Below are 26,555 nucleotides of genomic sequence, written 5' to 3'. Positions count from 1 at the left end.
GTAACTTTTTTCTAAGCCACATTCTCTGTTAACTCATTTGGTGCTTGGGAGTTGTTTATGGATATTGGTTCTCTCCGAGCAAACAGTTGCATTGTAACTCAACCTACCTGTGCCATCCATATATTAATTATTGTTTTCCTATGTATCTCCATATCCATGTGTGCAGCTATACATACACATATACCCAGGTACAGACAAAAAAAGTATTCAGCATTACATTCATCTGTCAAAAAGCCTGTGAACATTATATGTCTGCCCTACAAGTATCAGAGACATCTAAGAAGCTGATTATGTATCAAACACTAAGCAATTCCTAATTTACTTTTTTGTGTAAACAATGGTGACATTTTGCTTTCGCCACAAGGCGAACTTTTTATTTAAAAATATATATTTTATCATGAAATTAATACAATGCAAGATAGCATCCTTGTCACAGCGTGACTCTCAAATTATTAGATGAAATTGCACTTACCCGAGAGAGACAGAGAGAGAAAGCGAAAAAGAGAATGAGAGAGAGAGAAAGAATGTAGTATAGTGTTGAAATACATTTTTAACTCAACTGAACTGTGAAAGATAGGTAAATTTTTCAGAAACTGTAAATAAAAATGTCCTAAGGACCTAGAAGGAGTCATGGAGGGAGTCAAGGCATGGCCTCTTAGTTGATACTGGTGGAACGATCCAAGAGTTAAAATCTTATAGTTTCCGCATTCAATGGATTACAGACCTTGGGAGATAGGAGTTTTAATTTTTCTACATTCAGTTTTTAGGAGTGTTACAGTTTGTACAAGCCTCAGTGAATTAGCACCCTTGCTTTTTGTTTTGGACAGACCTCAAACTTCATTTGGGTTTCAGGATCTTGGAAGAAGAGTTAGATTTAGTGGTTAATCAGGAGAATGGAATTCAGGAATAGGGTGTAAGAAAGTGCTATCTCTTTAATCCAGGCATGCTGTAATCAGCAGATCTTCTTCTCTGCCCCTCACAGCAGATGTCCAGGGCTCAAATGAGCACCTAGAAAGTGAGTGACAATCAGCACAGCAGCAAATAAAATCAGAATCTGTATTTTGATTGAGTTTCTCCTGGGGATTCCCCAACTGTGTTGCGCTGCTCAAAACAGAAATGTGCATAGTTGTAAATGCTCAATACTATGATGTTGCATCTCTCAATATGCAGTTATTCTCTGAAACAATCTGATGTTTATTCACAAGTAAGACATAGGGCTGCCAAACCAAAGGGAAGAGATATCATTATTGGTTCAAAGTTTAAAACAACAGAGATTCATCTCTGCTCTGAATTCCTTCTTTACAAAGTCTTTTTTCTTACTTTTAAAAATATACTGTTTGAAATACTTGGCTTTTTAGACAAACATTGTTTTGAGCACCTTACAGGTGCTGGGTGCCTGAATACCTTATATAGCATGTCAGTTAAAAACATACATACATTTCCCGCCCCCTTCTTCTAAACTGTACAAAGCTGTCCCCATTTATTTCTCAATAGTTACACTTGACTTTCCACAGAGTGCTGTTCAAAGTGGTGCTTTTTAAAACAACTAGGCCCGTCTTGTGCCAATGAAATGTCATTGGCTAAAATTGGGTGCAGGTCTTCCCTTGCCCAAAGTTGCTTCTGGGAAAAGCAACCACTTTAGGAATCTAAATTTGGAATCTAAATTCAGAATTCAATGTTCTGAAACTCTTAGAAATACAAGAACTCAAGTCAGAGGAAGAGGTGGCAATTCTAATTCATCACCCTAGACATTCCCTTTGGATATCGTTCATTCCATGCCCAGTTCTATGACATGCAGGTTTCTAACATTCCTTCCCTCCTCTCCAACCCCCAACCCCATTTTTGAATCTTAGAAAGAATGCTTGCCTGGGTTTGCAAAGGATTTTGAGAGGGTATGTTGCCCATCAAGAATCTTTTCAATGTGCATAAATGTAACCTACCACAATCTGTGATACACAAACTTGGAAACTGTGTTCATGTTTCAAGAACACTTTTATGATCTGCTTGAAAAGGACATTACAGTTGAAGACCAAAGAGCAATATTTATCAACATTAAAATAAAACATTTCGGTGGCATTTCATGTATATAAATATTTCTTCATATTAATAGATCACAAAATTAAATAGCTCAGATACACAGACACTATTTAATATACTTCCACTGTTGTCAAAATCACCTGTAAACACCATCTCACACTGAATACAAAAGCAGCTTTTATACCAGTTCCGTGTTCACAACACTAAGTCCTCTTTTCATAAAGGAAGTTGCTTTTTTTTTTTTAATTGTCAGATCAAAAACGAAAAAAAGGTGGGGAGAAGCCCCGTAAAACTCTTGGTTGATTGAAAATGTAATATACAAAATTGCTTTTTTAAAAATGTAAATAAATCCTATCTGAAACAATTGCTTAAAGTACAGTCCTTTCCTCCGGCATGTCTTGACTTTTACAAAGTACAGCAGAGGCATAGACCCCTCTGGAGCATTTCCTGTGCACACAGCCCTGAATGAACCAACCAGAGTTGCTAAGAGCAGGGAGGGAGGGGGGATCATGTCTAAGCTCTGCTGAACTGACTGAATTGATAAATAAGGGGGATCACTGCTTGTGTCTCAGCTACTTTACAGCCCTTTTTTTTTTTTTTTTGTCTTTCTGAGAAGGTGCTTAGCTATTTGAATTGGCAAACAACTTTACATTCACTTGGGACATTGTACTGCACAAACTGGAAATTTCCACTACTGTTTGGAACAAAAACAGCAATAATAATAAACAGAAGCTTTCAAAATCGACAAGCATTACTGAAAGTGCCATTTTGTTATTTTAAAAAAATACAGTTATTTATCCCATGTCTAAAATGCCTTTCAATGTACAGAAAATAGAGACAAGACTCTGGTGCATTCTCCTTGGGAGCATGCCTGATGCAGACAGCTGGGAAGAAGTAATGTGCTTATTCCATAGATTCTTTGTCCTTGTTGTACGCTTCAACAAAAACACAGAATAAACACGGACCTGACTTTTTGCTGACACTGTTCTTAAGCCTCTTTCTGGGGCTTTCTTTTTCTCTCTGTCTCTCTCCCTCCCCTCCGCCAAATTTGTAGAAAGGATGAGACTTTCTGTTCCGGTTTTTCTACAATTTAAGAGATTCCCAGGGCTACACTGGGTACTGCACTGAAAAGCTGAGTCCCTCTTCGACCCTCACATTTAAAGCAATCCTGTACTCAGTTTCTCATGAAGATGAACTTCTTGTACGGATTCTGCCTTCTGCATGTGGCCGCACTTCTCCAGTTCAAACAATATTTTAAATGTTTAAAGGATATCTCTACTTGAAAAATATACATACTCAGTTCTTCTGCTTGAATGTATAGGGATAACATGCACCCTTTGGAAATTCTTCACTGTTGTACATAAAATTATTTTGTGGAGTTACAATTTTAAGATTGCCCAAATCAATACAATATAAACAAGTTCTGAAAAACTGTTTTCAAGGCCCCTTGTGCTGCTCACATCTCGTAGTGATGGTAATTACTGCTGAGAAAGACAAGACCTTACCTTTCCTGTAAACAGACAGCAAGTGCTGAGTGCATGGGATGTTCCTGCACAGGTTATTTAACAAACTGAGTCAACAAATTGACATTACACTTACAAAAGGAGAAGATGGGAAGCTCTAAAATGTTTGGGACATTTGTACAGTATTCAGAACACACATATACCCACATTTTGAAATAGATCAGTCCAATTGGTGACATATTGGATCCTACCAGATTTATCAGAAAAACATATTGGGAGTGGGCTAGCTACGTGTGTGCTCTCCTGAGATCCCAGAATGGATTAACAAGTGCAGGACTGACTAGATCACTCATAGTTTTGTATGCAGCTTTTTGGAATTGTGTAGATAAACTTTCAGATATCCGATTGTTCTTTAATAAATACATTTGTAATTTGTTTTTGCTTTATGTGGCTTCAACTGTTACAGTATACAGGAAGTATTAAAAGGATACATACACCAGGCTGCTACTTTCACATCTTTGAAGATATGTAGCTGGCTCCAGCAACCACCCTCCCTTTAATGTTTATTATTGTGGTTAAAAAATACTATTCTATGAAGTTTCCCGTGGAATCCGCTTTTGAAAAATGACTGATGGTCTCTGCTGATATTGTTGCCTACGTCGTTTACGTTTGTCACACTGACAGAGCAGTAACATCTTGAATGTGGTTCTGAAAGTTTTATTACACAGTGCATAGCACATAGGGTTCACTGTACTATTGATGTAGCAAAGCCAATACCCCAGGTTCCAAAATGTTTTTGGGATACAGTTACAAAAAGTGTTTACCAGGACCATGATATTATATGGGGTCCAGGTGATAATGAAGGCAAACAAAATGGCGCTAAGTGTCTGTGCAGCTTTCTTTTCTTTGATAAGTGACATTCGCTTTCGTTTGGTGATCTGACTTCTTGTCTTCAAGGCGAACTTCTTGGCCAGGGTGGCTTCCTTGAATGACAAAGGTAAGGCATTAGGTGCCTTCATCCCTGTGGAATTGCAGTCTGAAGCCTTTCCTGCATATCCTGCAGATGCTTGTTGAACTGGAAGCTTGGGAAAGCATTTCTGTAAATTCCCATCATCCGTGCCCTTTTGTGGATGAAGCCTTTTTGGTTTCTGCTCCTTTGACTCTGTGTCCAACTTCTGCAGTTCGTCTTCTGACCCAGGCAGATCTTCTGATGAAGGCAGTTTTGCAGAATTGAGAATTGTATTATGTCCTGGAAGTTTTAGTACAATGGAGTAGATGGCTCGCGTGTCCGAGGCAATGTCATCTTCATCAGAAGAGGCAGAGTTCTCAAGGGATGCGTTGCCATCATTGTTGTTCCAGCTGTCGCTGCTGCTATGCTCCTGATCCACCTGATCTGAACTGGGTTTCCAGCTCTTGGATGTCATCCAGAAGTTGCAGCCCCCATATTTTCTTCGTTTGGTACGTTTTGTGTTCTGCTGCTGCAGTTCATAACTGCTGCAGCTTCTAGAACTTCCTGTTTGATTGACAAAGCACGCTGCCTCAGCCTCGCTCCCAGAAGCCTGGAGTCCTGCTAACTCTTTGGTACGTTTCTCTGTCTCCTTGTATATCCTCCAGTACAAGATACTCATAATAGTAACCGGCAAATAAAAGGCAGCTATGGCAGTGCCAAAAGTGAGGACAGGTTGATTTAGGAACTGGATATAACATTCACCCTCTTTGACGGTCCGCTCCCCAACAAAATATTGCCAGAACAGAATAGCAGGAGCCCAAAGGATGAACGAGATGACCCAAGCTAAGCCAATCATCACTGCAGCCCTTCTCGTTGTTCGTTTAGCTCTATAGGTAAGTGGCCTCGTGATGGAGAAATATCTGTCAAAACTGATGACCAGCAGATTCATGACAGAAGCATTGCTTGCCACATAGTCAATGCAAAGCCATAGATCACAGGCCAAGCTTCCCAAAGCCCAGCGGCCCATGATTATATATGTGGTGAAAAGGTTCATGGAAATAATACCAATTATCAGGTCTGCACAAGCAAGACTCAACAAAAAGTAGTTGTTAACCGTTTTTAGCTGCTTATTGACTTTAAACGCCACGATCACCAAGATGTTTCCAATGATGGTGACAAGGGCCAGAATGCCAGTGAGGAAAGCAATCAGGACAACTTGCCAGATAGCATGTCCTCCCAGAGGATCAGGAGGAGCATGGGACACATTGCTCATGCCTATGGTAGTGAAGAGAAAGCTCTCGTTGGCATGGGAAGGGCCATAGGTGCTAGTAAACAATGGAGCATCATTGGGAAGTCCTTTTCTTTGTGAGTCTCGAATCCAGAAGCTGCTCACATTTAGAAGTAACGAAGGGATTGTGCTGTTGCTAGACGGGATCATTGTGACATTCTGACATATTCTGCAAAAAGGTCAAAAGAAAGAAATGACATGTAAATAACATACTTATGACTGCATATGCAGCATTATTACCAGTATCAAACATATTATTCAAAATGTTAAGGAACTAGATCCTGTTATAAGAGTGGGATTGTATCATGCTGATGAAAACCCTTTATACATTTGTCCCCAACATTTATGCTGTCCCCAAATTACCCATATATTTTATTTACTTCTGGGTTTTTATTTTTGTAGTATAAATTGCAATTAAGGGCTCCCTAGAGCAAATGAGTCCAGCAGGAACAAAAGGATAAAAAAAAATCATGTTCCCATGCTAAAGATCTGACCTGCTCTGAGTTTATGTGCTCATTTTTGAGTAAAAAACAACAACACAAACATAGTTGCTATTACTTATACTGAAGAAATGTTATTTTGGCCAACTTTTCTCAATTTAGTATTGTGGAAGGGCCCTATTAGAAAAAGCAATCCAACTTGAAATAAGTGCTTAACTTTATTCCTGACCTCATCCTTGACTGTGAACGAACAAGAGGCCATTGTTTAAACGTTAAGAGATGTTAAGTCTATTGTTTCAATGCTACAATTGAACATTCAGTCAGGTTCCAATAGCAAAGTCAGCTCTGTAATATGATTACTACTTTTAGCTTGGGAAATTCTTTATTCAAAAACAGAAAACATCAATTAACCAGGCCAAATGTAAGTCCCATTGATTTCACAACATAAGACAGTTGCAATGGACAATGGATATTTTCTAAAACTGTTCTCTACCCAGTGAGGGATGATGTTGTAGCACAGCGGTTTCCAACCTTTATAACTTGGCAGCCTGGCCTGGTTGGGGTGTGTGTGAGTGGCAGGAAGATATGTGTGCACACAGCTCCATTTGTGGGAACGGAGGGTGCGCGGCCCTCCACTCCCATGAATGGAGCTTTGTGTGCAACAGGAAGATGCATGTGCTTGGGCATGAAGCTCCAATCACAGGAGCACCAGGCACCTACACTTCAGGGGTAGGTTCTACTTACCTTTACTACCGGTTCAGAACAGGAGCGCAGATCACCGATGATGACATTGGGGGCAGTGGGCGGGGTCTCCCGCCGGTTTTACTACCGGTTCTTGTGAACCGGTCTGAACAGGGGGCAACCACCACCGTTGCACTTGCATGTGAAGCTCCACTTGCATAAACGGAAGGCACTAGCACGCGAAGCTCCATTTGTGCAAATGGAGCTTCGCATGCAATTGCAAGTGCCCTCTGCTTGCATGAATGGAGCTTTGTGTGTGAGTGCAAACTCCTTCCACTTGCGCGAGTAACCTTCAGGCACGCACGCTTGTCTATCTCTCCTGCAGCCCAGTTTTGAACAGGTTGGGGACCCCTATTGTAGCATGATTGTCTGACTTCTGATTAAACATCTCTACTGCCAAAGACCCCACTGAAAGATATTCCAATGTTAGAAAGTTTGTTACAATAGTTGGATAAAATCTTTCCTATGATTCCAATTTCCATTTTCTCCTGGATACCTTTCAGCTATTTGAGGATAACTATGTTGTCTTCCCATAATCATCTCTTCCCTGGTTAAATACTTAATCTTTCCATTAGTTCTCACAAAACTAGATTTCTGGCTTCTTTCTTATCTTGGCTGCTCTTCTAGTCCAATTAATTAGTCAACAACTTTTGTAGGATATGGTACATCAACCAGTTGCAATAAACAAGGACGCAAACATGCCCCAATATCTTTCTTCCCCCCCCCAAGATGGTGCCTTCATCAACTCTCAGAATAATCAGTCTTAAATTGTCCATTAGTAGTATCAATGTTAAAGTAGCATTTACTACCCTATCTTGAAACCATTCAGGACTGGATTTAAGTATATAAAATCTGTTAATTTTTGTTGCTTTGGTATCTTGAGTGGCTTGAAACAGAAAAAGTGGAAGGATAGCAAATTTCATGCAGGTATGTTTTTCTGCTGATTCAAGGATGAGCAAATGGTAATTTAACTCAGCAGTGGGGAAAGGCCGTAAAACACATTACTTTCTTAGTGCAATTAAAAAGCTGGTTATATTTCACCAGTTTCTTTTTACATGTAGCATTGCCAAGTCAGGTGTCTCTTCTTTTATACGTGCATAACCCATATAAAGAAGAATTCAGAAACACATCAGCACTGTCAAAGACAGAAGCCAAAGCTGAAATTACACCATGTATTCATGATAATGCCACGTCACAATTACCTAATTGTAGCAAATAGTTTTCCTGTTTAACACGGCTTTCATAATCTCATAAACCTGTTTCAAATCTTGTACAGAGGGAATTTATCAAATAATGTATTACGTTTCAAGTGGAAAAAAGATAAGATCAATTGGCAAAGCAACTTGTAAAATATATGAAAAAGAGTAGAAGAAATGTCCCGATTGTATGTCCAAAGGAGGAGGTGTAGGAAAGCACTGTAAAATGAGATACTGTCAACTGCTGGAAGTAAAATGAAGAATAATTAAGCACATCTGACACAGAATAAGATCTGCAATGTTTCTCCATAAATTAGGAAACATTTGTTTGTACATCCTGCCAGCCAAGCATCTAGTTCACAGAGTGCTTTACAAAAGCAAAAGACCAATATGTCAGTAGTAACAGAAGTGCCAAGAGTTTGCTTTAAAAGGTTGAAATTCTAGCATATCCAGATAGCAACATGCTGCTGGCATTGCACCCACGCATGCACAGACACACAAACACAGAGTGGGCCTGATTAAACCAATGACCTTATTTAAGATAAGTTAGCTGCTTCTGCTCATGGAAAACATGAAGTATAAAATCATTTGTAAACATTAACATTGTTTTGAAAAATACAAGAGAAGGAAGAGAAGTCAAATGTGAATCTCAGTAGGGAAGGAGGAATGGAGGGAGGCTAATATCTATTCACTGTAAAGAGAACAGAGCAGCAAATGCATAACTGAACATCTCTGGCAATATTTAAATACTGTATGGGAAAATGTCTTAAAACAACATGCATGATATTTTGTGAATTGTCTTTCCATACAGGGTGGTATGACTTCCACCTTGCAGTGATGCAAACCTTCACTTCCCTAAGAACTTACATATTAATTATCATTTTTCTGTCCCCCCCCCTCTCCCTTTCTCCTCTCAAAAGGTTACACAATTTCAAGTGTGTTGTGCAGACTTCTTCTGAATAGATTCCCATAGGTAATACTGTAAATCAGGGGTCTCCAAACTTGGCAACTTTAAGACTTGTGGACTTCAACTCCCAGAATTCCTCAGCCAGCAAAGCAAAGCTGGCTAAGGAATTCTGGGAGTTGAAGTCCACAAGTCTTAAAGTTGCCAAGTTTGGAGACCCCTGCTGTAAATTATAAGTTTAGCACTGAACATTCAAGAACTTTAGATGGTGACAAAGATTTAGGGGTGTTTTTGTTTCCTTTTGCTCACATCCAGTGGTCATCAGAATAGTTTTTTGATAGTTAAAAAACACTTGTGTTGCCGGATCTTCATCTCTCCAATCTCACCTCTTAAGCATATACTGTGAGGAGGCAGTGTTTTAAAAAAATGTATCGTGGTAAAACTCTTGAAGCGATTTAATCAAAACTCTGTAGGGTAAACTTTGCTAAAGGATCTCAAAGGTGCTTTTTTCAAAAGGCAACTGGACAGTCCAGTTGCCTTTTGAAAAAAAGCACCTTTGAGACGACTATGACCTGGATGACTGAGAAGCTCCGCAGACATTTTGTTAAAGGATCTACTATCCCTTTTATTTTCATTTCATTCTACTCAAAAGTTAAGCAGCTTCAGATGTTTGAAATTTCCACAGTGTAACATGTTTCTTTCAAATCCAATCTGGAATTTCAAATTGCTTCAGATTGATCCATGTTGTGATTGAAACTTGAATTACAAACTTGAATTGTACCGTCTTTCAATCTTGAATCTCTTACTCATGTAAAATAAGGAGTGATTTTACCATGGTTGGAATGTTTTTGTTAAATTGAATCTTCCCTGTCCCTAACATGGTAAAAAAATATTAGGATGTACTGTATATCTGCATGTTATCTGTTTGGAGCTGTTTAAAAATAAGTTTTAAGATTATTAGAGTCTTCAATAAGTAGATAAAAAAGAAGCAATTTTAAAACACCAAATCACAAAAAAAAAAAAAAGGACCTAAAGATTGCCCAAAATACTGTTTTTCAAGTTTGAGGAGACAAATCCTAGTGTTAAAAATTCCACTAAACTATTATAGTGTGTTTTCATTTCTAAAATTAATGAAAAATAAAATGAATACTTCGGTTCTATGAAAAATAAATGAAAGTGCAAACAATGCAATGAGGAGGAATAGATATATATTGCTTTGATGCTGATTTTTTTTTTAAAAAAAAACCAATGTTTTAGCTGACGAATTATTTTATTGCTTAGCAACTGAATGCAAATTGATAATCTGATTATAACACTGAAAATCTTGGTTGGTGTAAAATCCTTTTATATACTTAAAATAAAAATAAGAACCAATGCATTTGAATATTTATAGATCATAATGCCTTAGGCAATGTTTATTACAATGCCATAAAATTTTATGCCATTCTAGAACTAAAGCAGAGTTTATATTGCTATGGAATAAAATATAAATGGGAAAAATTAATAAATTAGACCAGTGATGGCTAACCTTTTTGCCATTGCGTGCCAGGAGCGGGGGGGTGATGGGGGGGGGGTCGCACACAAGCGTGCCCACACTCATAATTCTATGTGCTCCACCCCCACACATGCACGCGCAACACCACTCTAGCTCCCCCTGGCTCCTAGCATGTGATGGAATGGTGGGCCCAGTAGGCCTGTTTTTCTCTCTCCCCAGGCTCCAGAGCCTTTCTAGGAACTTGAGGAGGGCAAAAACAACCTTCCCCACCCCCCAGGCCCTCCAGAGGCAGGAAACAGCCTTTTCCTTACTGCCGGTGGGCCCAGAAGACCCGAAAATCAGGTGGCCAGCGCGCGCATGCGTGCTAGAGCTGAACTCGTGTGACCACCTACATGGCTACGTGTGCCACCTGTGGCACGTGTGTCATAGGTTCACCATCATGGAACTAGACAATAAATTCTAAACAAGAATAGATTAGAAAACAGGGAGAAAACCAAATGTACTTTCTTAGTTTATATTAAACCTTAATTTATTTTCGATTTTAGGCCACCAAAGATGACTGTTTCTTCATCAATACTGTGCCATTGTTATATAAGTATTAATCAAAATTTATGAAATGCACTGTTACAATCTTTCAAGCATGTTCTATTAATAGTACAATTTAGCCATCAATTTAAGCACATATATTAAAAAGTTGCTAGCATTTCCTGTACCAAATTGCCCATCACCTTTTATCTTGTCCAGGTTCTGTGAGTCATTCATTTCATAATTTCTGAGCTGCTTTGCAGCTGTTCCTAAATCATGGAAACAAGGATTACCACAAGCGTATTTGCTCTATCACAGTGGACTTTGCTGTATCAGTTTGTCCTGAGATGAACTCTAGGGACTACATCATGTGTTGCATATTACTGATAATGACCTAGTGCCTAGTCTAAATATTTCTGACTCTCAGAAATCATGGTTGTATTATGGCTAGGCTCTGATCTGGCCATCATATGCATCCCCTCAACTTCCTTCCAAATATTGATTTCCTCTATTTGTTTGCAATGGTGGAAGTCAAGGCTTTGAGCTAGAAAGGCCCCATCCAATGGAATAGAAAACTTCCACCTATAACTGGGCAACTTTAATTCAGGCTGAAGTGAATTGAAATATTGAATTATATTAATCTGTGACTTTCCATCATAAAAAAGAATACAGTGGTGTTTTGAAATCCACTAAAGAGAGGATGGTAGTGTCAGGGTTCCTGTCGGTTTTGGAAGCCATTTTTTTCCTTTTAGCTTCCTGACTACCAGGTAGAGTAAGGACCTTAAGTCAACTAAAATTAGTTAATGGCACTTGACGTCTAAGTGTCCTTTTGTGACTTAAGAATGATTGGACAACCATTTGTCTAAAATGGTATACGGTTTCCTGCCTAAGCAGGAGGTTGGACCAGAAGACCTCCAACGTCCCTTCCAACTCTGTTGTTGTTGTGGCCCGCCAGCAGCCTGTGCGGATTGTGGCAGATCCCGACGAGGAGGAGGCTGGTGTGGTGTTGCGCCAGCAGCCTGTGCAGCTGGCGTTTGAGTCGGACAGCGAGGAGGCTGAAGAGGATGTGGTGTCAGAGGCAGAGACTCAGCCAGGGCCTTCAGAACCTCCAGAGGCTCCTTCAAGTGAAGAGAATGAAGTGGAGGAGCCTCTTCTCAATGCTCAAGCACGCAGGGCTACCAAAAGGAAGGCGTGGCTACTCAGGAGGAGGTCTCCTCGAGAGTAAGGCTTGGGGTTAATTAGCCACTCCCTTAGCGTATTTAAGTTCGCACACAGATAGCAAATGTTGTGGGAAACAACGTTTGGTCCTACGCAGAGCATTTTGAGAGTGAGTTTTTTGTTACAACTTGATTTCTGGGCTGATTGTCAGACTTTGTTTAATCTCTATAATTCATAGCCGGCTGATAAGGACATTTGTGGTTAAAGCCTGCATTTTGAAAGGGGTCTGTTTGTATTAAACAGAGTTTTTGGAGCTGTGTGTATGTGCTACACTTCTTGGGACCCGTAGCTGGGGCAGAACAGTTGTTCCATTCCATTCCATTCCGTTCCGTTCCATTCCACTCCACTCCACTCCACTCACTGTGTTGGAAGAACCTCAGATAGGTTGCCTATGTCCACATTTCTAACATCAATCCAAAATATAGCCAGATTCTTCTCAAACTTGTTTTCATTGGTAGCTGATAAATTTACTCCTTGAAACAAAGGAAGAGACTGCATACCAACTATGTTTTTAACATAGTTATAAACTTGTAATAGACCAATCAACATTAGCACAACTGAAATTATTAGACTAATTAGGGGATACAGGATAAAATTCTGTCCTTGAGAGTGTGGTTGGCTGGATAGAGGGGCTCAGGAAGAAGGACTGGGGGAGTGCGATACACTGGTCTTATTTTGCCTCCAGGTCCTACTTGTGATTCTTCCTCTTATAAATGTATTCTGTGTCCTAATATGGTAGAGAACACCATGAACCTTTCATATAAATTGTAACAATGTAATGTAAAAAAAACAGACTATAAGGCCAGAAATACAGTTTGTACCTGCAAATTACAGGAACTGAAAGACTGTAGTTAATATGTTACTTTAGAAGTGTATAAAATGTATGTTTGGACCAGAAATCACATCTTACTGCTTTTACCGTACTACTTTTTGGGCAGGTACCAATGATACACAATATTCAGTCAAACATGACAAAACATGAAACTACAACTTTTTTAAAAAAAACAAAACAACTCCAAATATAAACTAAATAATAATAACTGTATTGGGGTGCGAGTCATTTGCTGTTAAGAATAAAAGAAACTGTTACGCATATAGAAATAAGCAACGAAGGAGTAATATCTAAATACGTTTTTTTAAAATATTTCCTTTCCTGACTAGTACATTTGTATTAATGCATATATTCACATTCCTAAGCAAGAGGGTCATATGCACACTTTTACTGAGGATCAGAAAATCCCCAGGACGGGTTACAGTTGGAAGCGACAACCTTTAGCTTACACAGTCAAGAAAGTGCAGTACACAGGATTTTGCATATATTTGGGGTTGTTTTTTTTCCAGCAGGGAAGTTATCTTCAATTCACAGTTAATTTCCTTTTGGTTGATGTATGTTGATAACCACGTTAAACTAAATTCTTTTTTTTTTTTGTTCAAAACCTCTCAGTTTTAACATTTGCATTACATTAAAACCCCCAATTTATGATTTGAACGTTAGATTCAAGCTATCTAATATCCACTAGATGGTGCAGTGAACCCGTAATATAAGTTGATCGTGAATAGCATACAATGGCATTTTTGTAGAAAGGCTAAATTTCAAAGTAACAAGAACATTTTTCTCAAAACTATAAACAGCAACACATTTTTTTTTCAAGGAATTGGTGTTTAAAACTAAGCAGTAACTCCAAATCTGTAGATATAATGGCTTTGATTTACTTAAGGTAATTTTGGTATATATTTTGAGATATTTTCTGGATATGTTTGCTGAATCACAACTCTGCAATGGCTGCAGTTTATTTATATATTTGTATATCCTATTTACATGGCTGCCCATCTCACAATATGTGACTCTGGGCAGCGTACAATAAATCCAGAAAGACAATTAAACAAAATTAAAATCAGGATTAAAAGTGTAGGAGAGAGCATCAGATATCACAAATAATGGATCCACCTCATCATACAAATCCCAATTCATATTAAACAGTTCAACACAATGCACCAGAGTGTTATTCAATAATTTTAAAATCTCTTTTAAATTTTGTACAACTGTGATTTTTACATCACAAAACATTGCCCAGTCTACTCCCATTTTGCTTTCACCTGTTCCTCATTTCCGTTTCCTTTTCCTTTTCCTTTTCCTTTCCTTCATTAAATTATTAAATTAAATTTTGTGGCTTAATCCAGTTCTCAACTGACACTTTTTTAGTGCACACATGCTGCAATTTATCTTTTTGCTAAAATTTTCCAAACCACTAACAGAAACTAATAAGGCATTATTTTTTCAAAAATTAATAAAATATTATAAAAGAGTTAAGACTCTCTTACAGAAATAAGAGATGGACTGAAAATAATTTATCCCAGCTTCTTATCCCACTAGTGTTCAGAAGTTGACCTGTTGATCATTTGAGTCACAAAAATAATGCAGGCTACTTCAAAAAACAAAAAACAAAACAAAAAAAAAAAACCAACAACACACCAAACTCTGACAGTTTCTTAAGATCTTACAATATCCCAACTCAGTGTTAAATCTGATGTGGAAGAGACTTCTATTCGGAACTGTGAACAGGGTGGATTTCTCATCATGATTTATAACAAAGCGTAATGTAAGTCTACAATTTAGTACAGTAAATTTAGTACAATAATGTGAGCCTGGAATAAAAAGACTGATTTAAAAGTAACTCACCATGAGGGACTAAAGGCCTTGGCCCAGGAATTGTGGTATTTCACATAAGGAGAAATACTTTTAGAAATAATCATGTTGAATATATGAAAATGACAAGGGAAAAAAAAATCAATATTTAACACAACTGTAAATTTCAAGTTGACAGCATAATTAGGATTTTACCCATTTCTTACTGCAAAATAGCCCATATAAATTAGCTTAAGGCAAAGCACTGTTGGAGCAGCGTTGTTGAAGGTTACAAATATGAAAATCATTTTTTATTTATAGCAATTAGAGGCGTTGAAAGGGTTGGTTTTCTGCTGATATACCATTAAAACATACTGTTTTTCAGTAAAACTTAACATTTACTATTAACAATAATATTTTGAATCAAAAAGGTTTCTTAAACTTTGTTCTTACAAAGTACAATACACATAATCAAAAGCTACCTGGGTCTATTTAATGCCTATTATGTGATGACCTAGTGCGGGGTTGTCAAACTCGTGTTGTCACGGCAGCATCACATGATGTATCGGGACTTTTTTCCCTTCGCTAAACCAGGCGTGGGTGGAGCCAGCATGTGACGCATCCGGCCCGTGGGCCGGGAATTTGACAGCCCTGACCTAGTGCTTTAAATTGTTTTTATTTTTGTTTCCCTTTTGAAAATTAGTACAGCAGAAAACAGTTTAATGCGGCTTCTCTCAAATCTTTTACTTTCTTCCCAGAATTAGCCAATTTAAGGATTCTGAGGCCATTTCCAGAAGCATATCATCCAAAAAAAGATGTATAATGTATAAGGATGTATAAGGGTCTGTATAGCTACAGCTTGATTTTTTTAAAAAAGAAGAAAGAAAATATAGATGGCAATTTGTCACAACTGTTTGAACATTAAGCTCAGAAAGAAGAAAGAATGTGTAAGACAATTGTGTCTGCAGGGATCAAACAAGGCCTCTTGAACAGTATAAGAAGCAGCAATGCCATTAACCAGAAAAGAGTTTTTTGCATTCCTTAACATAGCAGTAGCTTCTTTCTTCTTGCCCTATAGCCACTAGAGAAAGAGGACATTGCTAATTATTTAGAGTAACAAGGATAACAGCATCTTAACAGCAATATTAATATCTACTAAATAAGAACATAGAATAGTTTTGAATGGCAGGGTTTTTAAAGTCATTTTAATGCCTGAAATAAAATTCAGAAGGATTAACTACTCTATGTACCAGCACTTTGTGTCTTTGAATAGAAGGCTAGAGATTTGTTAACTTATGACACATTTTTGTTTCTTTTCTTTCTGTACTGCAATTTAGTTGTTACCAAGATTATTTATATATATATATATATAAAATTATATTGTTATATTACATAACAGACCATTAGAATATGAACCATTATTATGAATATTATGAATATAATGAATATAATTCCAATACGAAAAATAAAACTTGAGAATGTTTCTTCCTCCATCTTTCCCCTTGAATTTCTCCTTCCACTCAGACATCATTACTTTTCTTTCTTTCTTTCTTTCTTTCTTTCTTTCTTTCTTTCTTTCTTTCTTTCTTTCTTTCTTTCTTTCTTTCTTTCTTTCTTGTCCCTTGGAAACAGTTTTGACTTCTGGAAATTGACTACATTTTTCTTGGCAAGATTTTCAAGAATGGCTTGCAATTGCATAGTTCGTAGGGCTGAAAGTCAATGACTGTCCATAGTTACCCATCTTCTTTCATGTTTAAGGTAGGACTAGACCTCACAGTCTTCCAGTTTTTAGCAAGAGCTTTAACCACTACCTCAAACTAACTCTCTCTCCAGTTTCATGTAGGTATGAAATTTCTGTTCAAAGAGAAATAATACTGCTATGGGCTCCTCACAGCAAAAACTACACTAGTTGCATTTAATAATTAAATACAGACATACTTTGATGGATTATTTTCATAACTTGAAAAACAAACCAACAAACAGAAGGGTGCTTTGTGCCCTTTGAAGAATCTGGATTCTCAAAAAGAATTTCCTCCCTGGAATAAGGAGTGGAACAGTGTACAGGTAATCCTCGATTTATGACAACTGAGCCCAAAATTTAAGTTGCTAAGTGAGAAATTTGTTAAGTGAGTTTTGTCCCATTTTACGACTTTTCTAAAGGTCATAAAAGGAGATCACTTGACTCTGGGACACTGCAACCATCATAAATGTGCTAGTTGTCAAGCATCCAAATGTAAATCACGTGACCATGGGGATGCTGCAATGTTCATAAGTGTGAAAAAGGTCATAAGTCACTTTTTTCAGTGCCATTGTAACTTTGAATGGTCATTAAATGAGCTGTTGTAAGTCGAGGACTACCTGTATTTCTCTAATGCCTCTTCTATCTGGTACCACTTTTTTCAGTGGTTCTAAATTATCAGAAAATTAAATTATCTCCTTACCATTAGACTTCAATGAGGTTTAAAACAAATATGCATAAGATTGTGCACTACATATGTAAGTTGAATGCAATTGTCCTCCATGAACAGAAGAGCACCTTTCATTTGCAGAGGAAAAAGAAATTCCACTACAAGATAGTAGAGAAACAATCTTTTTTAGGTTCCCCTTTTGCTTTGTGATCTCCAATGTTCCCGATGTTTTCACTCTCCAGTTTAGTTTTATGGGAATATATGGCATCACTGTATTATCCTTTTCTCCAGGGCCAGCAAAATTCCACTAATTATAAACTATCTCTCTACACTATCTTTGAAAGTATGAATGTACTTCACTTACATTATGCTAAGGATTTTCAAATAAAATTGAGACCAGTGCTTCCTTTTTTAATCCAGATACTTCTAACTGTCTTCTTCCTAAAATTCAGACACATTCAAGCAATTTCATGTCTTTAAATATCAGTATTGAGTTTTAAAGCAAGAATTAGCAGTAGAAGATATAAAAAATGTGGGGCAGAGATTGAACAGCTAGACTGAATATAAGAATGTAAAAAAAAGGTTGTAAAAATAAAAGATAAAAATGATATAATATGTATAGCCAATGCTTTGATGTTTCTCAGGCTCTGTGTCCTGGGTCATTTTTTAAAAAAGATTCTTTTTGAAAAAAGAAAAACCCAAAGAACAACATCAACAAAACCATAAATGGGTGAGAAATATTCTTAGAAAGCAAATCTGGTAAATAATTGTAGTCTAGTTTCTTTATGGGGAGAGGGAGTCAAAGATAATAGCTGCCAGGAGAGATTATTTTGAAAAGATGTACAAAGAAGAAACCGTACTAATGTATCCACTTTCCAAATAAAACATGTGACTATTTGGGGAGGAATGTAAGATTCAATTACTACAGTGAAGGCCAGTATGGTATTGTATAGTGTAGTTGTGGCACCGGTTAGAATCAAGCTCAGAGCTTTGCCCTCCAAGTTCACTGAATGTTTTCATTAATTCTAGCTGACTGAGAATTGTTGGAATCACACTGGAAGAAAAGGCATATTACATTGCACCTTGGGTTTCTGGCACAAAGCTGTGGCATATAAAAAATAAACACATGCACAAAGGTAAACTTCAGTGATCAACACTTCCAACGTTTGAGAAAGAACAGTTCCTACTAATCCCATAACTCACTTTATAATTTTTCACTCTGTAGAATTCAGAGGAAGGACTGCCCTTATCCCTCCTCAAATTTACAGAATCCTGTTTCTTAGTTGAGAGTCTCCTATTTGGTAATCAGAATCAAAATATTCCTCTGATGGGAGGTGGAGGACAGGGGACAATATAGCACTGTCTAGCAGATTTCCCCTCCTAATTACAAGTAATAAAAGACGATTATAAAACATTTATATAAACATCGATGTTACGCTGCCATGTCTCCTAAAAGAAACATTGTGCAATCTGCAGAATAGCGAAACTCATATAGGCAACCTTTTCATGACTCTTACACATACTCATCTTTTCAACTGTTTTTTTTTTTAATCACGCATTTCCACACAGGCGGTAACATCTTTGACTGCCAAGGTAGAGGTAAATTGCATCAGGCGGAAGGAACAAAAGGACCTTCATTAATGAAACAGAGGAAACAACTTTGCCAATGTAAAGTGTCAGCAGAAAGCATCAGGTTCAGTTTCAGACTTCAATGACCTTATGAAAACAGAAGCAAGCAGAAAAGGGATATTTAAAGTTATGGCTGTGTTACTGAGAATCACCACTGCATTGTGAGAAACGGGTGAATGGATTTCTCCTTGAAAACCTAATTCTTTGCTAGCCACCCTCTTTTCATTTTAGGACGGCTATGATCGGCCATTTGTATATAAGGGAAAAAAAACTGTTAGAAAGAAAAGACAAATACTAATTACACCACACTGCTATTAATAGTTCTGTATTTCCAAAGATCTATCTTTGTTTCCATACACTGTATAACAGTAAAAACCTGAGGACAGTCTAAAAATATTGGGGAGATTCTTAGAATAGTTCAGGGGTTCTTAGGCTTGCCTTTATAGAGCTCCACATTTTAGCAGTCTAAACAAATATGGACTAGGAGCTAACCTGGATTTCAACCTGCACAAGGATCTTTTACACTTATAAAGCCTGCTCCATTTTCTTCTATATTATATAAAAAATCTTGCACTTGTATGTGCAGGAGTGGGTTAGCAAAATAGTATCAGGAACAGCAGAATGTCACTCAGATTAAATGGAGTTCATAATCTTGTACTGTTGCTGGAAAATTCAACCTTAAGCTGATAGTCTCTTCTCACTACAGTGTTTTAATTCTCTTTTAAATCAAATTCTAAATTCAATGACTGACAGTTAAGCAAAACATTTTACTTGTAGGAACATTTTCTTGTGTACAGTCTTTCATTTGGCAGCTAGTTACCATTCTGTCACTTATGGTGCCTGCCAAAGCAATATCTGTGATACCCAGACAAAGATACACTTTGGCATAGTGCTTTGAGACACATGCGTGTATCCTTCTTTCTTTCTCATATTTTAAATGTTCATCTCACATAATCTCTTCTATTCCTGTCTATTCCAATTACTGTTGGAATACTGTACAGTGATTGCACATATTTTTCAAAGATATTCAGAAAATGTTTTGTTGATTCCTTGGATTATTTTTGAATAACAGTATCTGAATATTTGAGGGGCTGCCACAAAGAAGAAAGGGTCAACCTAGTCTTCAAAGCACCAGAAGGTGAGACAAGAAACAATGGATTGAAACTAATCAAGGAGAAGCAGCCTAGAACTAAGGAGAAATTTCTAACAGTGAGAACAATTGACCAGTGGAACGACTTGCCTTCAGAAACTGTGGATGCTCCATCACTGTATATTAAGAAGAGACTGAACAAGAAATTGTCTGAAATGTTATAGGATTTCCTGCTCCAGTCCTTCCCTGATACCAATGATAGGTTGCCCCCGGTTTGCACCGGTTCTATAGAACCGGTAGTAAAACCGGCGGGAGACTCCACCCACAGACCCCATCAAAACACTTCTGTGCATGTGCAGAAGCTTCTGCGCATGCGCAGAAGAGCACATGCACACGGCCCCACTGAGAACCGGTAGTAAAGGTAAGTAGAACCCACCCCTGCCTGATACCCCTGCTTCAATTAAATCTGCAGGAAGACATCATGAGATAACTCATTCCAGTGGCTTTTCTGGGTTCTGAGGAGTTTTTTCTTGAGAATAGTGACAAATCTGTTATTTTCTTTAAAAAATCAGAGAAATATTCCATCCATTTTCTCTGCCCATACTTCTGGTGAAGGATCGTACACGCTCATTTGTCCACAGCTTGTAAATGTGCAATTTTGGATTAAGAACCATTTAGTAACTAGTTCTTCTTCTGCCATCCTTCCTATTAGAGAATTAATTTGAAGCCTATTTAAAAATAGGCTTGAACTCATGAAATATATGGGATTATTGATATAATACCAAAAGAAACCAAAATAGGAAGTGAAACATTCTGTGAAGTCAAATGGTTAAAAATATGTTTCATTTCTTCCTGGTCATGTACCCTTCCTGTATGCTCACTTCTAAAATTTTCTCAGATCAAACTTTTCCAGCAGAGCCAGTTGCAGATTCTTATCAGTAAAAGCAGCTTCTTTAGCATCACAGTTCTGTACCTGCCAAAGACAATCAATGTTATTCACTGCCCTTCCTCTCCTTTCATCAAAATAGCAAAAATCAAGATCTGCTATTCAGCCAAACAGGAAATTGAGAAATTACAGTGGGTGGTTTAAGTCCAAAATGGTCTTGCCTTTCAGAGTGCTCTCCAGTTTTGACCAAGAAGGAAAAATAAGATTATTTGGTATAATAAAAATAGGAAATTGCTTAATATTTTTCATCATAAGCACTTATTGTTGATTTAATTTTATTTCTGTAAAAACAGGCATTGTGTTGTAATAGCACATGTCGGTCAAAACATAGGTTTGAGGCTCAGATCACACCTCTGCTTAGCCAGGTTGCTTGTTTCTCAATCCTACTAGTTTATTTTCTGTTGTGTTGCAAGAGTTGTCAGAACAAAAGGAGTATTTGTTAGGGCACCAGCTGCCACTGAGTATCATCATTATAACATTTTTAAGAAATCACGATTAATAAAAATAGAAGGAACTGTGGGGGTCCCTGTCTATGAGTCAATGCTGTGAAATGATGTTGTTTAGCAGCTTAAAGAGCCATATGTTAATAATCAGTAATTCATACTGATTTGATTGGGAACTTGAGGTATTCCCGTTGGAGTTATACATGAGCTGTATCAATACAATAGCTCAAATGCTGAACATTTGAAAGATACATGCACAGAGAAGAAGTTGTTCATCTCTATAATCAAAATATCTATTTTAGACTTTTAAAGTCACAATTTGAATCCTAGGAAACTGATTCTGAATCCCATTTGAGAGATTAAACATTATCTGTTACATAGGCAGGGTTCAGCTGTAAAAGAGAAGGATGTCTGTGGTGAATAAACTATGAAAAAACAAGAGGCACCACGTCAAGGTACTGTAGTTATAATAATTTGCCAATGAAGGGAGTTTGCAATCCCAGCAAACAGGCCTCTAAGGGTTCTAAGACAGCTTCACCTTAATAAATTGGAACGGTTGCAGAAACTGAAAAAAGTACCATAGACAACGTGATGTAGAAACCAGAGAGGTAGAGAAGGTATTGTCTGCATCAAAATCACTGCTATAGATTAGGATCTGCAAAGTGCTTCTACTTTGGCAACTTTCACTTTTATTACTTCATTACTAACGTTAGTACTTCCAACTCTGAATCTATACAGCAGAATAGACTACAGATATAATCATATCAAAAACTCAGGTAGCCTAAGTATTTTGTGAGCTTGGCCAGAATACCAAAGGTATTTGGTATTCTGGCATTTCTGGCATGGATTACCGTAGGCATTTCTGACCTTATGTAGCAGAAAACCCTCTCAAGGCATTCTGATCCATAAGCACCAGGAGTGGGTAATCATGCCTTATTTGACTTCTGTTTATTTTTTATTTTTTGTTTATTTTCTATTTTTTGAAGTTGTCAGTAGCCTGTCCATGAGCAGGTAATTATTGTCCATAAAAAAAGAAAATCAGCCTGATTTCCTATCAACAAATCGCCCTCTTTCATAACATCTTGATTTTTTCCTGGTTTGGTAGGCATCATGGATGCTTATAGAATCATGTAAGACTTGAAATCACAGTAAAATCACATTTACCAATGAAATCATGAAGATTGAAGTCAGTGCAGTAGTAACCGAAACTAAGGGCATTTTATCCATTTATAAATCCAGATTACTCCTACATTGCATAATCATTTTTAAAAGCTGGAAGAGATTTACAGTAAAAATGGACAAATTTTGATTTCACTCAATTTCTTATTTTCTGGCTATAAGTTTGTCTTATTCTATTTCTGCATAAAAATAATGATGTACATTTCTCTCATGTTTATGTATTTTTCATTGGGGTCTGGTTGCTAATACTGTATAGGTTTATATGCTGCTTTATTGATATTTATTTTTGTATATGTTTTCAGTAATGTGTTTTTTTTTTCTTTTGTAGAAAACTATATCACAACATTTGCAAAAACGCGAATAACAAACATTAGTCTGTTTTCAATTACATATAAATGTGTGAAGGACAAATCTGGCATATTAACATCACAACGTGAAGTAAACAAATGTCTATCCCATTCTAATTTACGCCACCTCTTCTCCGAACTAGATCTGTGTGATAAAGTCCAGGTTAGTCTTATTTGGTGTCAAATCCTAAGTAATTGATTGGTACCATTTATCAATTTGACATTTAGCATCAGCTCATGAAAAGCAGAAGTAGTTCGGTTCACCTTCAAATCAACTGCCTGCACTTCAATTTTACATAATATTAACAACTCTTTTGATAGTCATGCATGTTTAAAATTATATCGGTGAGTTTGTTATAAAAACAACAACAGTTGTTTTTCTACGTGGGGGTGAGGACTATTTAAAGAAGTCCAATTGTCATCCCAAAAGTGCTTTTTCCAAGATGATGCTGGACTTTGTTTTTCTTTGAAGACTATTTGCTTCTCATCCAAGAAGCTTCTTCAGCTCTGTGACCTAGATGATTGAGAATCTCCATAGACATTAAGTACAGTTGTCTATAATGTTCCATATATGATTTACAAATCTGATTCTGAACATAAAAATACTTACTTTGTACTGCACTACTATAGTAAAAGTACTGAATGTTAAAAACGGCAGAACAGAACTGTCTGAACAGAGTCTCCTCTCCGGGGAAGAGACATACTGATCATGACTCATGGGAGGTGAAAGATGACATTTAGTGTCCATTCAGACAACTGAACAGTCTTCTCCAAATATGGCTGCCTTTGATAAAATCTTGAATGGGATAGTCAATTCAGAAAAATAATGCAAAATATATAATACATATACAATGGATGAATTGCTTATTTTAAGTATATAAAATATTACTAAATGTCAATAGTTAGAATGACACCCTTCCTCACTGAAGCTTTATTTCATTTCCCTATTATTTGTCTTTAATTAATAGTGAAACTTATCTGTTTAATATCTCATGCAGAGATGAAGAATATTAATGGCATTATTTCCAACAGCAAAAAAATAAAAATAAAATGAGACATTTTACCTGTACATATTTAAGTCACCTTAAGCATATATTTTAGCATTCATTGGATTTAGCTATTACTAATGACAAGCCAAAGAATTGCTAAGCAAATAAGTGTTTTCAGTTTTCCTGCTTTGAAATCAATGGATAGAACCTGGATTCTATTCAAAAGAGTTTATTAATGTAGGCATTTTTGAAATTTTTGCAAGAAAAGCCAATGATAATTATGCCTTCCTTGCATTTTTTAATTCTGGTTAAGTATGTCTTTTGATTTGGAATGATTGCAAGAGTTTGTCATTAATTGTATCCTAATTATTTTGATGTCCAGTTTTTCTATTGTTTGGCTTTTTATGTCTTTGCTGTATACGATTGATGTGGGTTACAATTATTGCAAATACATACATTTATGCATACTATAATTTGAGATTATTTGTGTGGAAAGCATGTTCTGCTGCGAATCTATGTTGTTTTCAATCTTCAGTTGCATTGCTGAGTCAAAGTATGCCACAGGACAGAGACATATATAAAGTATCTCACGCTGTTTCTGAACCTCATTAGGTATAAAGTAAAAACAAAAGATGAGCTATATGGAAAAAAATGAACAATTCAATAGTGGAATATTATATTGGAAGAAGAAAAATAAGTATCAGCCAAAAATAGGACATTTTTTTCTGAAGTTGCATCTCTATAAGATAGGAAGAAAGGCTTTCCAATTTAGTTTCTATTGACTAAAAAGAAAAAACCCTTAACCTATTATTTAAATTATTTCCAACTTTTTGAAAACCATCTGTTTTTTATCTTCACTGGATAATGATGAAGTTCCAAGTATCTGTTAAATTTTATAGGACAAGGGATTGGCCATTCTTCTTTCCAGCAATACTACAAATAACGTTAGATGAAAATTGAACAGCAAGTAGTAGAATATAATATTAATGCCCTGCAATCTCTACCCATTATTCCATTTCAGACTGTAGCTAAATACAAAATTTATGTCAAATAGTTTCCCCATTGCTTGTTTTCTTCTGATCTAATGGAAGTGAATTGAACTTAGAAGTTTATAGGTTATCCTCAGGTGACCCCTGCTGACTTCTAAAATTTGGTCTGCAAGATTATGAGGTCTTCAAGCAAAACTGAGAGGTCAGTAAATCATACAAGAAAATAGGAAAGTTGCTATTCTACAAGTAGTTTTTATTGCAAATAAATTGGAAATAGGTTCATTTCAATTATCTTTGCATTAAATGTAGAATCCTTAAGTCACTGTGTATATTTTGTTATCTCTAAGGCTTCAGGCTAACATTTGTTTACAGATTTTTCTTGTATGAAGTAAAAACATTACGTGTCATTATGTGTCAACATGTCAACTGGTTTATGGCCTGTCTCTGACGATCAACATTAAACCACAATAAGTACTGAAATGCATTTTATTTTCAGTCTCTTCTGTTTGCATTGGAGTCTTTGCTATTCTTGTACAAAATAGAAGGAAAGTATAAGAGTCCAGCAATTTATCATCTTTGGTCTTGTCACATGTTTTCAGGTATATTTCAGATCAGAACTAATGATTGTTGTTTTCAGGGATGCATGGAACATTTAAACCAATACATGGTACTAACTTACATATTATGCCTTTAACTAAATTTGGTCCATTGAAGTAATCTAACGAGAACTAAAATTATAGAATCCAGTTGATGAGCTATTACGTTTTCTCCCCGCCCACTCACACACATTTTCTAATAAATAGCAGTAATGTAGGGACAACATAGGGACTTCCTAGGACTTCGGTCTTCAACGTGATGCCTCTCAACATTAAGGTCCATATGACACTCCCCTGTCCATGGCCCACACAATTTTATTAAAAGATTTTTTTCCCCATAGGTAGAACAAAGCAACATATTCACGTGTTTCTCGATTATCATCTTATTTTCTGTAAGTTACTCTGTACTCCAGATAGATGAGCTCACTTAGAAAATAAAAAAACAGATTTCTGGCTGTAAGGTAAAGGTTCCCATCGCACATACGTGCTAGTTGTTCCCTTCTCTAGGGGGCAGTGCTCATCTCCGTTTCAAAGCCGAAGAGCCAGTGCTGTCTGAAGATGTCTCCGTGGTCATGTGGCCAGCATGACTAAATGCCAAAGGTGCACGGAATACTGTTACCTTCCCACCAAAGATGGTCCCTATTTTTCTACTTGCATTTTTTACGTGCTTTTGAACTGCTAGGTTGGCATCGAACTGCTGGGTTGGCAGTTAAGGCTAACTGCGTCTGTGCTTTGTTTAGATCTCTTTGCCTCCTTCCCTGGAGAAGAAAAGGCCATAGTTAGAGGTAGTGGATAGAAGGAGTGCATCAGTTTGGCCATTAATAAAGCATTATTTTTTTATTAGATCCGAACAATGGAGAACCAGTTTGTTGCAGTGGTTAAGGCACCAAGCTATGAGTTCTAATCCTTTCTGAGACACAAAGCCAGCTGTGTGACCTTAATCCCTTATTCTTTCTCAATCCTAGGAAGCAGGTAATGCTAAACCATTTCCATGGCCAGGAAAATTGCAGAAATTAGTTCAGACAATCACCAAGACTCAAAAACTGACTTATAAGCT

At 37.0% G+C, this 26,555-nt stretch overlaps 1 protein-coding gene across 4 annotated transcripts in view; it reads right to left on the bottom strand.

Moving 5' to 3' along the window:
- Positions 1-1,973: 1,973 nt before the first annotated feature.
- CHRM3 (cholinergic receptor muscarinic 3) overlaps positions 1,974-26,555 on the bottom strand; it is a 235,116-nt gene continuing 210,534 nt past the window's right edge. For 3 of the 4 annotated variants that reach the window (XM_034428278.3, XM_087882975.1, XM_034428279.3), the window contains exon 4: positions 1,974-5,906. In XM_034428278.3, coding sequence (XP_034284169.2) covers positions 4,091-5,887 — 1,797 coding nt within the window. In that variant the 5' untranslated portion in view covers positions 5,888-5,906 and the 3' untranslated portion in view covers positions 1,974-4,090. Of the gene's footprint in view, positions 5,907-25,134; positions 26,257-26,555 lie in introns of those variants that run through there. The other variant, XR_015731458.1, reaches the window with a different exon arrangement.

The sequence above is a fragment of the Pantherophis guttatus genome, chromosome 1 (genome assembly GCF_059756535.1).
Source record: "Pantherophis guttatus breed Tessera chromosome 1, ASM5975653v1, whole genome shotgun sequence".
Lineage (NCBI taxonomy): Eukaryota > Metazoa > Chordata > Lepidosauria > Squamata > Colubridae > Pantherophis > Pantherophis guttatus.
This window is presented reverse-complemented; position numbering and strand designations above follow the sequence as displayed.